Source organism: Anser brachyrhynchus (assembly GCF_964034855.1).
Source record: "Anser brachyrhynchus genome assembly, chromosome: 32".
Classification (NCBI taxonomy): domain Eukaryota; kingdom Metazoa; phylum Chordata; class Aves; order Anseriformes; family Anatidae; genus Anser; species Anser brachyrhynchus.
In genome coordinates, this window is record NC_137725.1 from 251,513 (window position 1) to 265,395 (window position 13,883).

The 13,883-nt window shown below is 65.9% G+C and overlaps 1 protein-coding gene across 3 annotated transcripts; it reads left to right on the forward strand.

Annotated features, from left to right (window-relative positions):
• Positions 1–438: 438 nt before the first annotated feature.
• Positions 439–13,552, forward strand: OLFM2 (olfactomedin 2). Of its 3 annotated transcripts, none has more exons than XM_080571523.1 (6): positions 439–644; positions 8,611–8,760; positions 9,608–9,763; positions 11,200–11,422; positions 11,724–11,830; positions 12,627–13,552. In XM_080571523.1, exons 1-6 carry the CDS (start codon positions 588–590, stop codon positions 13,302–13,304), a joined length of 1,371 nt encoding a protein of 456 aa, XP_080427649.1. In that variant the 5' UTR covers positions 439–587; the 3' UTR covers positions 13,305–13,552. The 3 variants fall into 3 exon arrangements, with proteins under 3 accessions (XP_080427649.1, XP_080427648.1, XP_080427647.1); XM_080571522.1 differs by lacking the exon at positions 439–644 and adding an exon at positions 4,794–5,111 and having other exon boundaries at positions 11,203–11,422; XM_080571521.1 differs by lacking the exon at positions 439–644 and adding an exon at positions 4,842–5,111.
• Positions 13,553–13,883: the final 331 nt, after the last annotated feature.

Sequence of the window (13,883 nt, forward strand, 5' to 3'; positions counted from 1 at the left end):
ACGGGGTGGGAGGTGGGGGGGTCGGGGAAGGCTTTGTGCCCCCCGGGGTGGAGGGGGGGCTCCAGCCTGGCCGCGGCGCAGCGCCCACCCGGTGTCCCGGGGTCCCCCCCAGCGCCCACCCGGTGTCCCGGGGTCCCCCCCAGCGCCCACCCGGTGTCCCGGGGTCCCCCCCCAGCGCCCACCCGGTGTCCCGGGGTCCCCCCCCAGCGCCCACCCGGTGTCCCGGGGTCCCCCCCCCAGCCCGGTGCCGCCCGCAGCATCCCGGTGCCCCCGCACCCCGAGCATCCCCTGGGGAAGGGGGGGACGGGGACACGCGGCAGCCCCCCTCCCGGTCCCGGTGCCGTTCCGCCCAGCCCAAACGGCTTCGGTTCCGCCCAGCGCGGCCCGGCCCGGTGCCTCCAGCCTCCCCTACCGGGCGCGCCGAGCCCTGCACCGGGCCGGTGCCGCGGCTGCAGCCGGTGGCGGCGGCGGCGGCGGCGGGGCCCGGCCGCGGGGATGCGGCTGCGGCGGCGCTGAAACGGGCGCGGCTCCGCTCCCGGTTCCCCGGCGGAGGCTCCGGCAGCGGCGGAGTCCGAGCCTCCAGCACCATGCGCCTCTTCCCCGGCCTCCTCCTGCTGCTCTCCGCCGGGTCCCCCGCCATGCAGGTAAGGGCGGGGAGGGGAAGGGTGGGGGGAACCGGGAGCCGTCCTCCCCCCCCGTGTCCTCGGGGTGCCCGGTTTGGCACCGGGGAATCCCCCAGCGCCTGCCCCCGGGGGTGTCCCCGGAGATGGGGGGGGGGGGGGGGGGCGACATCGGGCACCCCAAGGTGTGGGGGCGCACGGGGTGGGTGCCGAGCGTCGCCCCCCCCAACGTCCCGCCACCCTCCCCGCCCTCGGGGGGTCCGGGGACGTGGGGGGGACACGGGGACGGTGCTGCGTCCCCTCCCTCGGGGTGATCCCCAGGTTTGGGACCCCCCCCGGTAGGGTGGCAGCGGGGACGAGGCGGGGGCCACGTGGGTGACGGGTGGCTCCGCGGGGACGCGCCTTCACACGTGGCCGCCGAGCACGAGGGACACGGCGGCGGCCTGGATCCGGGTGCGAGGAGGGGGTCCCCCGGTTGTCCCCAGCTTGGGGACACCTATGGGGGTGTGAGCGTCCCCCGGGGATGGAGCCGGGGGTGGTGGGCCGGGGGGCGGTGACACCCATGGGTGCTCCCCAGTGGGGTTTGGGGACGGACGTGGGTGGCTCGGGTCCCCCGGGGTGGCACGGGACCACGTGCCATCACCCCGCCGATGTCCCAGCACCCACGCGCCGCTCGGCCTCGTGCCGAGGGGACGAGGACACGAGGAGGGGGGGGGGTCTGTAAATCGTCCCCGTGTCCCCCGCGTCCCCGTTGTGCCACCCCCCAGCACCCTCCGACCCACCCTGGCCCAGCTCAGCACGCGAACGCCGCAAGCTGCCGCGCGAAGGGACCGGGGTTTCCTGGAAAAACGGGGGTCCGGGGTGTCCCTACCTGTCACCCCCCCCCCAAAAAAAAAAAAATATAACCCCAGGCCCACGGGTGGGGTGGCCAGAGCCTGGCGGCGGGCCTGCCTTTGCAATTAGGCGCTTCGTTATGAGCTGCTCGATATTCGGCGGAGGTTGTGCAGCCTGTTGAATATGCATGAGCCCGGCTTGCGTGGGTGGGGGGCCGCAGCCGCATCCCGAAAGGTGGTGGTGGGGGGGGGGGAGTTGCTTTTCTGGGGTGCCGGGGCGATGCCCGGTGCAAACGGGGCTGGTTCCAGGCGGGATTCGGCGTCTCCGTCCCCGCTCGTGGCCCCTGCGTGGGGACGGGGCTGGGGGGGGGCCCAAAGCAACCTCGGGGTCCGTCTGGGGGGGCAACGGGGCATGGATGGGCCATGGGGACCCAAGGGTGCGGGGGGCTGCGGAGGGTTCCCAGCCATGTCCCCAGAATGTGCCCCCCCCCCCAAAAAAAAATGGCCCCCGCCGCACCTCATGGGGTTGGGTTCGGGGTGCTCTCGGTAACGAGCGGGGCTTAACGAGCTTTTTGTCCAGTCTGCGCTGGATGGGGACGCTGCAGCAGAGTAATAAAGCGGGGAGGATTTTTTTTGGGGGGGGCACTATGGGGTCTCCCCATCCCCTGGCTGGATGCCCCCGGGGTGAAGCTGCCACCCCAGAGGTAAAGACACCCCCCCCCCCCCCCCATCCTGGGCGTCTGCCAGCACCGGGGCCTTGTCCCCAGACCCAGGGGACACGGGGACACGGGGACACGGGGACACGGGGACAGCCGGCCCTACAGGCGCTGCCCCGTCCCCTCCACGGGGCCCGGTGTTTGCAGCGCAGAGCCCAGGAGCGCACCCCAACCCCCCCCCCCCGCCCTGTTGGTACCAGGTGGGGCTTTTTTTTGTTGTTGTTATCCCACCCATGGGTGCCAGCGTGGGGGAGCCTGTGCTGTGCGTGGCCGTCCCCACGCGGTGGCACTGCGTGACCGTGGCGAGGCCCGGAGCCGGAGGCCATGAAACGGGCTCGGAGCCTCGCTGGGGCCTCTGCACCGAGAGGGTCGGGGCTCTGCACCACTGCACCGAGGGGGTCGGGGCTCTGCACCGCTGTGCTGAGTGTGTCGGGGCTCTGCATCGCTGCACTGAGCGTGTCAGGGCTCTGCACCGCTGTGCTGAGCGTGTCAGGGCTCTGCACTGCTGTGCTGAGTGTGTCGGGGCTCTGCATCGCTGCACTGAGCGTGTCAGGGCTCTGCACCACTGCACCGAGGGGGTCAGGGCTCTGCACCACTGTGCTGAATGGGTCGGGGCTCTGCATCGCTGCACTGAGCGTGTCAGGGCTCTGCATCACTGTGCTGAATGGGTTGGGGCTCTGCATTGATGTGCTGAGTGTGTCAGGGCTCTGCATCGCTGCACCGAGCAGGTTGGGGCTCTGCACCGCTGTGCTGAATGGGTCAGGGCTCTGCATCACTGCACTGAGTGTGTCAGGGCTCTGCATCGCTGTGCTGTGTGTGTCAGGGCTCTGCATCGCTGCACTGAGCGTGTCAGGGCTCTGCGTTGCTGTGCTGAGTGTGTCGGGGCTCTGCATCGCTGCACTGAGTGTGTCAGGGCTCTGCATCGCTGTGCTGAATGGGTCGGGGCTCTGCATCACTGCACTGAGCAGGGTCAGGTCTCTGCATTGCTGCGCTCAATGTGTCGGGCTCTGCACCGCTGTGCTGAGCGGGTCAGGGCTCTGCACTACTGCACTGAGCAGGTCGGGGCTCTGCACCACTGCGCTCACTGGGTCGGGTCTCCGCACCGCTCCATCGCTGCACCGAGCGGGTCAGGTCTCTGCACCGTTGCATGGAGCAGGTCGGGGCTCTGCACTGCTGCAGCAAGCAGATCAGGGCTCTGCATCGCTGCACTGAGTGGGTCAGGTCTCTGCACCGTTGCATGGAGCACGTCGGGGCTCTGCAATACTGCATCAAGCGGGTCGGGTCTCTGCATCGCTGCACTGAGCGGGTCGGGGCTCTGCATCGCTGCACCGAGCTGTTCAGGTCTCTGCGCCCTGTGCTAGGCAGGGAGCTCGCTGGTGAGGGGACAGGCACGAGGAGGAGGTGAGGATTTGGGGGAGTTTGGGGGGGGTCTGGAGCTCGGGGGTGGCTGCAGCCTCAAAGCGAGTTGGGGGGTGCAGAGGTCACTGCTATCACAGCTGGGGGGGGGGGGGGGGGGGCAAGGGGGCTGGGGGTCCTGCTCCCCAAGTTGGGGGGTTCTGGGGGTCTTGCTCCTCAAACCAGGACCTGGGGGTCCTGTTCCCCAAAGCAGGGTCTTTGGGGGTACTGCTCCCCCAAACCTGGGGGTCCCTGGAGGTCCTGCTCGCCCTGAACTGTTGGCTCTAGGGGATCCTGCCCCCCCCCCCAAAAAAAATGAGGGGTCTCTGGGCTTCCTGCTCCCCAAAACAAGGGGCTCTGGACATTCTGCTGCCACCAAATGAGGGGCTCTGGGGGGTCCTGCCCCCCAAAAGGGGGGTCCCTGGGGACCCTGCTCCCCCCCAAACCATTGGCTTGTGGGGGGGAGGCTATCCTGACCCCCCCCCCCCCCAAGTGGGGGGTCTCTGGGTTTCCTGCTCCCCCAAACCATCGGCTCTAGGGGGTCCTGCCCCCCAAAACGAGGGTCTCTGGGGATTCTGCTCCCCCAAACCATTGGCTCGGGGAGGGGGGGGGGGAAGGGGTCCTGCCCCTCTCCCAGGTGAGGGTCCCTGAGGATCCTGCTCCCCCCCCCACCCCCCAAGTGAGGGTCCCTGGGGGTCCTGCTCCCCCCAAACCATTATCTCCGTGGGTCCTGCCCCGCAAAACCATCGTCTCCGGGGGAGGGGGTGTCCTTCCCCCGTCCCAAATGAGGGTCCTTTTGGGGTGGGGGGTCCTTCCCCTAACCCCCCACACCCCCCCCCCCCACACCCCTCCCATCCTTTTCCATCCCTTACCCCTTTCCCATCCCTTACCCCTTTTCCATCCCTTACCCCTTTTCCGTCCCTTACCCCTTTTCCATCCCTTTTCCATCCCTTACCCCTTTTCCATCCCTTTTCCATCCCTTACCCCTTTTCCATCCCTTACCCCTTTTCCATCCCTTACCCCTTTTCCATCCCTTACCCCTTTTCCATCCCTTACCCCTTTCCCATTCCAACGCCGGGGGGGCGGGACAACTCCCACTCCAAAATGAAAAAAAATTAAAAAAAAATAAAAAAAATAAAAAAAAATAAAAAAAATAAAAAAAATAAAAAAATAAATAAAACGTTTAAAAAAAAACCCAAAAAAAGCCCGGGACCACCCCGTGCCGACGTCACGGCGGCGCTATAAGGGGCCGCCGGGCGCCGCTCGGGCTCCGCAAGCGGCGGGGGCCGGTGCGGGGCTGAGCCCCCCCCCCCCCGGTGCTGGCGGCGGCGGCGGCCCCGGGTTTGGGTAGGGGGTGGGGGGGGGGGCATGCGGCGGCTGCGGGGGGGGCAGGCGGCGGCGACAGCGACATGACGGTGCCGCTGCTGAAGATCGGGGCCGTGCTGAGCACCATGGCCATGGTCACCAACTGGATGTCCCAGACCCTGCCCTCGCTGGTGGGGCTCAACGGCACCGCCGTGTCGCGGGCGGGGACCTCCGAGAAGATCGTGAGTGGGGGGGGGGGTTGTTTTTTTTTTTGGGGGGGGGGGGGGACCACGGATGGGGTTTGGGGGTTGGGGGGGTGAGGGGCTGCCCTTGGGATGGGCAGGGTTCGGGATGCAGAGGTCCCCCCGGTAATAAATGGGAGTGGGGAGAGCTGGGACCCCCCCCAGTTTATGGGGGGGGGGGGCTAAAGGGAGGGGGGCACGGATGGGGTTTGGGGGCTGGGGGGGGGGAGGTGCTGCCCTTGGGATGGGCAGGGTTCGGGATGCAGAGGTCCCCCCGGTAATAAATGGGAGTGGGGAGAGCTGGGGACCCCCCCCCCCGCCCCGTTTATGGGGGGGGGGGGCTAAAGGGAGGGGGGCCACGGATGGGGTTTGGGGGTTGGGGGGGGTGAGGGGCTGCCCTTGGGATGGGCAGGGTTCGGGATGCAGAGGTCCCCCCGGTAATAAATGGGAGTGGGGAGAGCTGGGGACCCCCCCCCGCCCCGTTTATGGGGGGGGGCTAAAGGGAGGGGGGCACGGATGGGGTTTGGGGGCTGGGGGGGGGGAGGTGCTGCCCTTGGGATGGGCAGGGTTTGGGATGCAGAGGTCCCCCCCGGTAATAAATGGGAGTGGGGAGAGCTGGGGACCCCCCCCCCACCCCGTTTATAGGGACCCCAAAGCATCGGGACCGCCCCCCCCCCCCGGTTAGGGAGCACCGGGACCTCCCCCCCCCCATCCCCTTCATGGGGACCCCAAAACATGGGGACCCCCCCCGCCCATTAGGGAGCACTGGGACCCCCCCCCCCCTCATTTCTGGGGACCCAAAGCATCAGGACCCCTCTTACCCCCCTTCATGGGGACCCCAAAGCATCTGGACCCCCCCCCTAAATAGAGAGCATCAGGACCCCCCCATCCCCGTCATGGGGACCCCAAAGCATCGGGACCCCCCCACCCCATGCAGGGAGTGCTGGGGACCCCCCCATATTCATGGGACCCCAAGGCACTGGTTCCCCCCTTATTTCTCCCCCCCCCCCCCCCGGGTAGGGAGCACTGGGGATTCCCCGAGTTTGGGGACCCCCCCCCGGGTATGTGAACCCCCCCCCCCAGGTATGGGGACATCCCTTAGATATGAGGAGCCCCCTCTGATTACAGGACCCCCCCCCATCATGGGGAGCCCCCCCCCCCGCTATGGGGACCCCCCCCCCCGTGTATGGAGAGCCCTCTTCAGATATAGGGACCCCCTCTGGGTATGGGCCCCCCCCCCAGGTAGGGACCCCCCCCCCAGGTATGGGGAGCCCCCCACTTTGGGCACAGAGCCCCAGCCCCCCCCCCCCCCTTGGGCAGTGCACGCCAGGACCCTCCCCCCCAAAAAAGAAGCCCGGAGCCCACGCAGGGAAAGAACCCCCAATTTTTTTTTTGGGGGGGGGGGTCCTGGCCCCCTACAAGGTGTCCTGCCCCCCCCCCCCCCCCAAGACACAAAGCAGCCCCCCCGGCAGGACCCCACTGCTCCCTGCAGCTGGGGGGGGGGGTTTGCTGGCCAGGGAAAGTGAGTGACCCCCCCCTCCATTTTCAAGTCCCCAAGCTGGGGTCCCCCCCCCCCCACGTGTGTCCCCCCCCCCAAAAAATTTATGGCGTTAAAACCTGCGTGAGGAGCATGAAAATAAGTTGGGAGCAAAGCAGGGGGGGGGGGACAGGACACATTTTGGGGGGGGGGCGGCTGCAACCGCAGCGACAGGGCTGGTGATGCTGCAGGGGGGACCCTGGTGATGGGGGCGGGGGGACACACACGACCCTCCTGTCCCCCCCCCCCCCCCGATCCTTGCCACAACCCCCCCCCCCAGCATCCTGCCCCTCCCCGCGCTGCACCCCACTGCGGGGGAAATCCCGCTGGGTGCTGCGGGCGCTTCGGGCACCCCCTTTCCCCCCCCACCTTGTACCCCCCCCATCCAAAAGGGTACCCCCCCCATCCAAAAGGGTACCCCCCCCCCATCCCAAAGGGTCTCCCCCCATTGCCCTCGCCCCACAACCGCTATGGGGCAGGGGCTCCCTTGGGTGCCCCACCTGGCCGAGCGTCTGCGGCGGCCGAGGATGAGCGCGGCGGCCTTCGTCACCGCAGCCCCCCCCCGCCTGGTGTCGCAGGGCAATTAGCGGCGCTGGGGGGGGGGGGGGTACGCGACGTTAATTGGCTAATCATTAGGCGCTCTTTGGTGGTGGTGGGAGAAAAATCGGTTATCGGCGGGACCGGGAGTCGCAAAGCGCCGGGAGGTTTTTCTAGAAAACGTTGGTTTTCGGGGGGATTTTTTTTTTGGGGGGGGGGGGGGTGAAGGGATTAAATACTAAAAGTGGAGGTTGGAGGTCGAGGGCTGGGTTCGGCCAGGCCGGGGTGGAGGCAGCGAGGCCGCTCGTCCCTCCCTAGGGGTCGAGAGGGGCCCGGCGATGCTTGGGGACCCCCCCGCGGCGTCCCCAAAAGGATGGAGAGGGGCTGGCGGCCCCCCCCCCGGCCGAGGGTGTCAGCAGTTTCTCCTCTCCCGAGCCGCCAGCAGGCAGCTTGCCCGAGGAGCTCTAATTAATAACCCCGCGACAGATTGCACAGGCCCTCGGCCGGGCCGCGTTTAACCCAATAATCCCGCCGCCGCCATCCCCTCCGCAGCCCCCCACCTCCAGCCCCCCCCGTGGGGCACGAAGCGTCCTCACGGACCCCCCCACCCCGGAGCTTTTTGGCTTACGGGGCCGCGCGAAGCCCGGTGCGGCGGCGGGAGCGCCGCTGCCAGCTCGGGGGGGGGGGTTGGCGGCTGAATTACGCATCGAGCCCCCCCCCGTGAAAAATTTACGGCTGCTCGCCGCGGCCTGGGGGGGGGGGGTCCCGGCTAAAGGGAAGCGTGGATCGCGGGTGCCCTGCGTGGCAGCGGGTTTTGTTAAGTGCGTCACGGCGCGCCGTGGCGTGGTTTTTTTGGGGGGGGGGGGGAGAGCGAAGCTTTCGGGGATGCTCCCTGCTCGTCGACGCTCGGCGGGGACGGGTGCTCGCCCATGGGTGCCGGCCAAGCGCTCCCTTCGCCTCCTCCTGCCGCCGTTTGCTGCGGTCGGGGCGATTTTCACGCCGCCACCGGCTGCTGCTTTCTCCCGGAGGTTCGAGCGCGGTGTTTGGCCACGGCCGTGCCCGATAAATCCCGCGGGAGACACCGAGCTCAAAGCGCCGCGTGCGAAGCGAGGCAGCGTCCCCGGCTCGCTGCGGGCGACGGGTCGTTTATCTCCGCCCGGCTCGGCGCAGAAGCCGCTTGGAGAGAGAGCTGAGCTCGCGCTTGACGTTCGTAATTAATAATTACGCATGAAACGCGAAAATGGCCCCGGCACGACAAAACGCCGCTTTGTGGCGTGAATAAATCAGGGGGGATCTCCCCTTCGGCTTCCTGCCTTAAAATTGGCGGGGGGAGGGGGGCAGGAGGGAAGAAAAGGGAATAAATGCCCCGGCCGGTAGGCCAAGAGCAGGAGGGCGAGCTGCTGACCCCCCCCCTCTGTCCCGCAGACCCTCTTCCAGAGCCCCGACGAGGGCTGGCAGGTCTACACCTCGGCGCAAGCCCCCGACGGCAAATGCCTCTGCACCGCCGTCATCCCCGTGCAGGGCTCCTGCTCCCGGGACCTGCGCAGCCACCAGCTCCGCCAGCTGACCGAGAAGGTAATGAATTCCCCGTAATTCCGAATAACGATGGGAAATTTGGGGTTTCTTCTTGGGGCGGGGGTGGGGGGGGGGGTTTGCAATGCCTGGGCGCGGGGTGGGCTGCGGTGGGCGCATCCCTTCCCCCCCGGGGCAAGGATGCTGGCGGTGATGCTCGCGCTTGGCATCCTTCGTGCTCCTCCAGGCAGCCAGGCGCAGGCACCGGTAGGGTGGCTGGGAGGGACTTCCAAGGAGGAATCGTCCAAAAAAAAGAAAAAAAAAAGGCAGCAGAAGCTATCAATCAGCTCCTCTCCCCCCAAACCGACCCCGTGCGGCGGGGATGGGGCCGCGCGCGCCACCAGCCCGATTAAAGTTTGATCACAGCTCGCTGCGAAACGCCTCCCGAGCGGCTCCCATCAGAGGCAGCCCCGCAAACGCCAGCACTAATAAATAAATAAGCGTTTGAGGAACACGGCCACGGCCGCGTCGTTTGAAAGCGTGGAAATGGAATAACCTCGCCGGCTGCGGCGGATCAAATTAAAGAATGAAAGCTCGTGGGGCGGGCTGGGAAACGGGGGCTCGGGCGGTTTAAAAAAAAAAAAAAAACACACAAAAAAAAACAAATAACAGCTGAAGCGGGATGAATAAAAGGTATTACTTTATACATTCGAGCTGCAGAGGGAAAATTGGCTTTGCAAGCGTTTACACGAGCCGTGGAGCGGGAGCAGCTCGTTCTGCAGGGACTGGGACACCAGGACGACGTCCGTGGGAAGGGTCGGGTGTATGCGGGTGCCGGGCTGAATTACCCGACCCTAATTAGCAAGGTGGATTGGGTCCCTGGCAATTAACCCCCCGTCCCGCCGCGCAGGTGCAGAACATCTCCCAGTCCATGGAGGTGCTGGACCTGCGGACCTACCGGGACCTGCAGTACGTGCGCAACACCGAGGCGCTGATGAAGGGCTTGGACTCGAGGCTGCGCGTGGCCGCTGAGAGCCAGAAGAGCCTCAACGCCAAGAGCTTCCAGGTGAGCCCGACGCCCCTGGGTGCTGCTGGGGACGGCTGCAGGGGCTGAGTGCACGGTGCTGTGGGGTGGGTGCGTGGCCTGGGGGGGGGTCATTGGTGGTGGTGGTGGTGGGCCCAGATCGTGAGCCCGGAGCCCAGTGTGAGCATCCTCGTGGTGGTCCGGGTGTGTCAGCATCCCCGTGGTGGTCCCAAAAGTGAGCATCCCTTTGGTGATCCCAAACCGAGCATCCCTGCAGGGATCCCAGAACCGAGCATCCCTGCAGGGATCCCAGAACCGAGCATCCCCGTGGTGGTCCCAGAACCGAGCATCCCTTTGGTGATCCCAAACCGAGCATCCCTGCAGGGATCCCAGAACCGAGCATCCCTGCAGGGATCCCAGAACCGAGCATCCCTGCGGTGGTCCCAGAACCGAGCATCCCTGCGGTGGTCCCAGAACTGAGCATCCCTGCAGGGATCCCAGAACCGAGCATCCCCATGGTGGTCCCAGAACCGAGCATCCCTGTGGTGATCCCAAAACCGAGCATCCCCGCAGTGGTCCCAAAACTGAGCATCCTCCTGGTGGTCCCCGAACTGAGCATCCCTGCGGCGATCCCAAACCGAGCACTCCTGTGGTGATGCCGCGATGCCACGCGGCCAGGACGAGCCGTGCCGGTAGCAGGTCGGCCGCGATGGCCAACTCCCAGCCCAGCCAGCCACAACGAGTCACCTTTAATTAAACGGCCACCTTTAATTACACGCGACGCCGCTCTTCCCCGGCGAAGGCCCGATTCCCACCCGGCGAGGGGCAGCTGCGAGCGCTGGCTGCCAACAGATGCAGCCCACACGCGGATGCTGCCGGCCCCGCGCCCCTCCAAATCCCATTTTGGGATTATTTGGGTTTATTTTGGGAACCTCTCGGCTTCATCCTGACAGCTAAGGAGTGTTTCTGCCTCGGGAGCGGCTGCTTCTTGGCACTGAATCCAGCGGGCTCGGGGCCCTGCCAGTTGCAGGGACGAGGCATTGATTAAACACCGGGGCTGCAGCAAAACTCACCGGTTTAATTGCTGCAGGAGGTGTTGGCCCCCGGACCGGGATGTGATCCTGCCCTAAAATGACAGGCAAGGAGGGAGAAAAGGCACAGGGAAATCAAGTCATTGCCTGGCCGAGGTCAAAGCGCCCTCAACCTTTTCCTTGGGCTAAAATAAGCAGATTTTTTTACATCCCGGACCTGGTGGAGGGGGGAAATGCGGCTCCCATTCCCGCATCCCTCGCTGCGCACGGCATCGCTCCGCTCCCACCCCATGCGCGAAGTGACGGCGAATTTCCACCCACCCGCATCACCAGGCAAATTTCGGGGTGAACCGGGGGCCGTCCCGACAGACGGGCATCACCGGGCAAACACAGCCTTAATTTAAGGGATGTTTCGCTTTTTTTTTTCTTTTTTTCGTCCCCCCTAAGCAGGAGCTCAAGGACAAGATGACGGAGCTGCTGCCGCTGCTGCCCGTGCTGGACCAGTACAAGGCGGACACGCGGCTGATCGTGCACCTGAAGGAGGAGGTGAGGAACCTCTCCGGGAGCCTGCTGGCCATCCAGGAGGAGATGGGCGCCTACGACTACGAGGAGCTGCAGCAGCGGGTGCTGATGCTGGAGGCGCGGCTGCACGCCTGCATGCAGAAACTGGGTATGGCGGCATCCCGGAGCTCGCCGCTCCCACGGGTTGCTCCCGCTTGGGGGGGGGGGTTCCTAGGGGGGATTTTGGGTGGGAGGGGGTTCTCCCAGCCCCGCTGACAGCAGTGTCCCCTTCCTGGTTCAGCCTGGGTCCAGCTCCCCCTTTTGGCAGCTTCCCGTCCCTCTTGCCCCATCCCTGTATCCCTGCGGAGCTCCGGTTCCTCGCCGCCTGCTGCGGGATGCCCTGGGGACCAGGGGAAGCCTCAGTCCCCAAATCCCCCCCCCATAACCCCGCTCCCTGTCCCCCTCCCCAGGCTGCGGGAAGCTGACGGGCGTCAGCAACCCCATCACCATCCGCGCGTCGGGCTCCCGCTTCGGGTCGTGGATGACCGACACGATGACGCCCAGCGCCGACAGCCGGGTGAGTGGCGGGGACAGCCCTGGGGACAGCGGGGACAGCCCTGCCCGGGCTTCCCGTGGCTCCAGCACGCGTCTTTTGTGGGCGTCTTGCCCCAAAAACCCTCCCAGCCCAAGCAGAGGGGGGGGGGTTCGCAGTGGTCAGCCGCCAGCTTGGCAGGGTCGGCTTGGAAGTTTTGCAGAACTTCTGCATACAATTTGGGGTGCACGCTGCCTGTGCACCCATGGTGCAAGCTGCCTGGTGTGCAACACACCTCGGTGCACGCTCCCTGGGGTGCACGCTGCCTGTGCACTCAGGATACGCGCTCTCTGGGTTGCACACCTGGGGGTGCACGCTCTCTGGGGTGCACACGTGCTCTCCAAGGTGCATGCTACCTGGGGTACACCTGCATGCCCCTGCTCTCCGGGATGCATTCCCCCCCGGTGCACGCTCTCAGGGGTGCACGCCCCCTGTTGCACACTCTCTGGGGTGCACGCCCCCTGTTGCACGCTTTTCAGGGCACGAGCCCTCTCCAATGTTGGTTGCAGGACACGTGCTGCCTCCACGGATCACCACCAAGTGCTAATGCAGGGAACGGGGCCGTGCAAGGTGCAGGGGGGCTGTGCAAGGTGCAGGGGGGCCGTGCAAGGTGCAGGGGGGCCGTGCAAGGTGCAGGGGGTCCGTGCAAGGTGCAGGGAGGCAGTGCAAGGTGCAGGAGGTCCGTGCAAAGTGCAGGGGGGCCGTACACATCCTACAGCCCACCCCATCAGCTCGAGGCCAGGCGTTTGGGCCGCTCACCCTTCACCCTCTCCCGCTGCAGGTCTGGTACATGGACGGCTACTACAAGGGCCGGCGCGTGCTGGAGTTTCGGACGCTGAACGACTTCGTCACGGGGCAGAACTTCGTGCAGCACCTCCTGCCGCACCCCTGGGCCGGCACGGGCCACGTGGTCTTCAACGGGTCCCTCTACTACAACAAGTACCAGAGCAACGTGGCCGTCAAGTACCATTTCCGCTCGCGCAGCGTGCTGGTGCAGCGCAGCCTGGCCGGCGCCGGCTACAACAACACCTTCCCTTACTCCTGGGGGGGCTTCTCCGACATCGACTTCATGGTGGACGAGAGCGGGCTCTGGGCCGTCTACACCACCAACCAGAACGCCGGCAACATCGTGGTGAGCCGCGTGGACCCGCAGACGCTGGAGGTGCTGCGCAGCTGGGACACGGGGTACCCCAAGCGCAGCGCCGGCGAGTCCTTCATCATCTGCGGCACGCTCTACGTCACCAACTCCCACCTGGCCGGCGCCAAGATTTACTTTGCCTACTACACGAACACATCCAGCTACGAGTACACGGATATTCCCTTCCACAACCAGTACTCCCACATATCCATGCTGGACTACAACCCGCGGGAGAGGGTGCTCTACACCTGGAACAACGGCCACCAGGTCATCTACAACGTCACGCTCTTCCACGTCATAAAGACGTCGGGCGAGCTGTGACCCCGTGCCGGACTCGCTCGCCCCGTTCCTGCTCTTTATTTTTCTACGCCTCTCTCGGGGACGGAGCCTTCCTCCTCCTCCTCTTCTTCGATGATTTTTTTTTTTACATTTCTTTGGTTTCTCCCCGCGGTTCATGGCGCATGGATCTCTTCTGCCTTCATTTGAGCTCGCCTTGGTTGGTTCTGTTTTTTTCTTTTTCCCCGATTTTCTTTATTTTGACGGCAAATAAAAGCAGTCTCTTTGACATTTGACGAGGCTCGTGCTTTTATTATTATTTTTTCCCCCCCCCCGCTCTTTTTATGATCTGGCGCTCAGCAGCTCGGTTGTCTCTCCTGCGTCCCCTCTACAGCCGGCTGCGCTAGCGGGGCCGTCTCCTCCAGATGTGCCGGAGCCGTTGTTTACGGGCATGTTTAATGCATGCGGGTGCGGCGCCGGGGAAATGACAGCAGAGCCGAGCAAGGCAAAGAGGAAGGGAAAATGCAGCACAGCTGCGGCGAGCGGCTGGAGCAGGCTCTGCAAGGGCGGCGAGCCCCAAAACGGGCACCCAGAGGGGTTGGGGCAGCAGGAACCTGGCCCCGG

What these genes read in the sequence shown, in the direction of transcription:
- OLFM2 (XM_080571521.1), top strand. Translation starts at nt 4,974, where the DNA reads ATGACGGTGCCGCTGCTGAAGATCGGGGCCGTGCTGAGCACCATGGCC. An exon ending in CGGGGACCTCCGAGAAGATC is followed by an intron (nt 5,112 to 8,610) that starts GTGAGTGGGGGG and finishes TCTGTCCCGCAG; the next exon opens with ACCCTCTTCCAGAGCCCCGA. An exon ending in CGCCTGCATGCAGAAACTGG is followed by an intron (nt 11,423 to 11,723) that starts GTATGGCGGCAT and finishes CCCCCTCCCCAG; the next exon opens with GCTGCGGGAAGCTGACGGGC.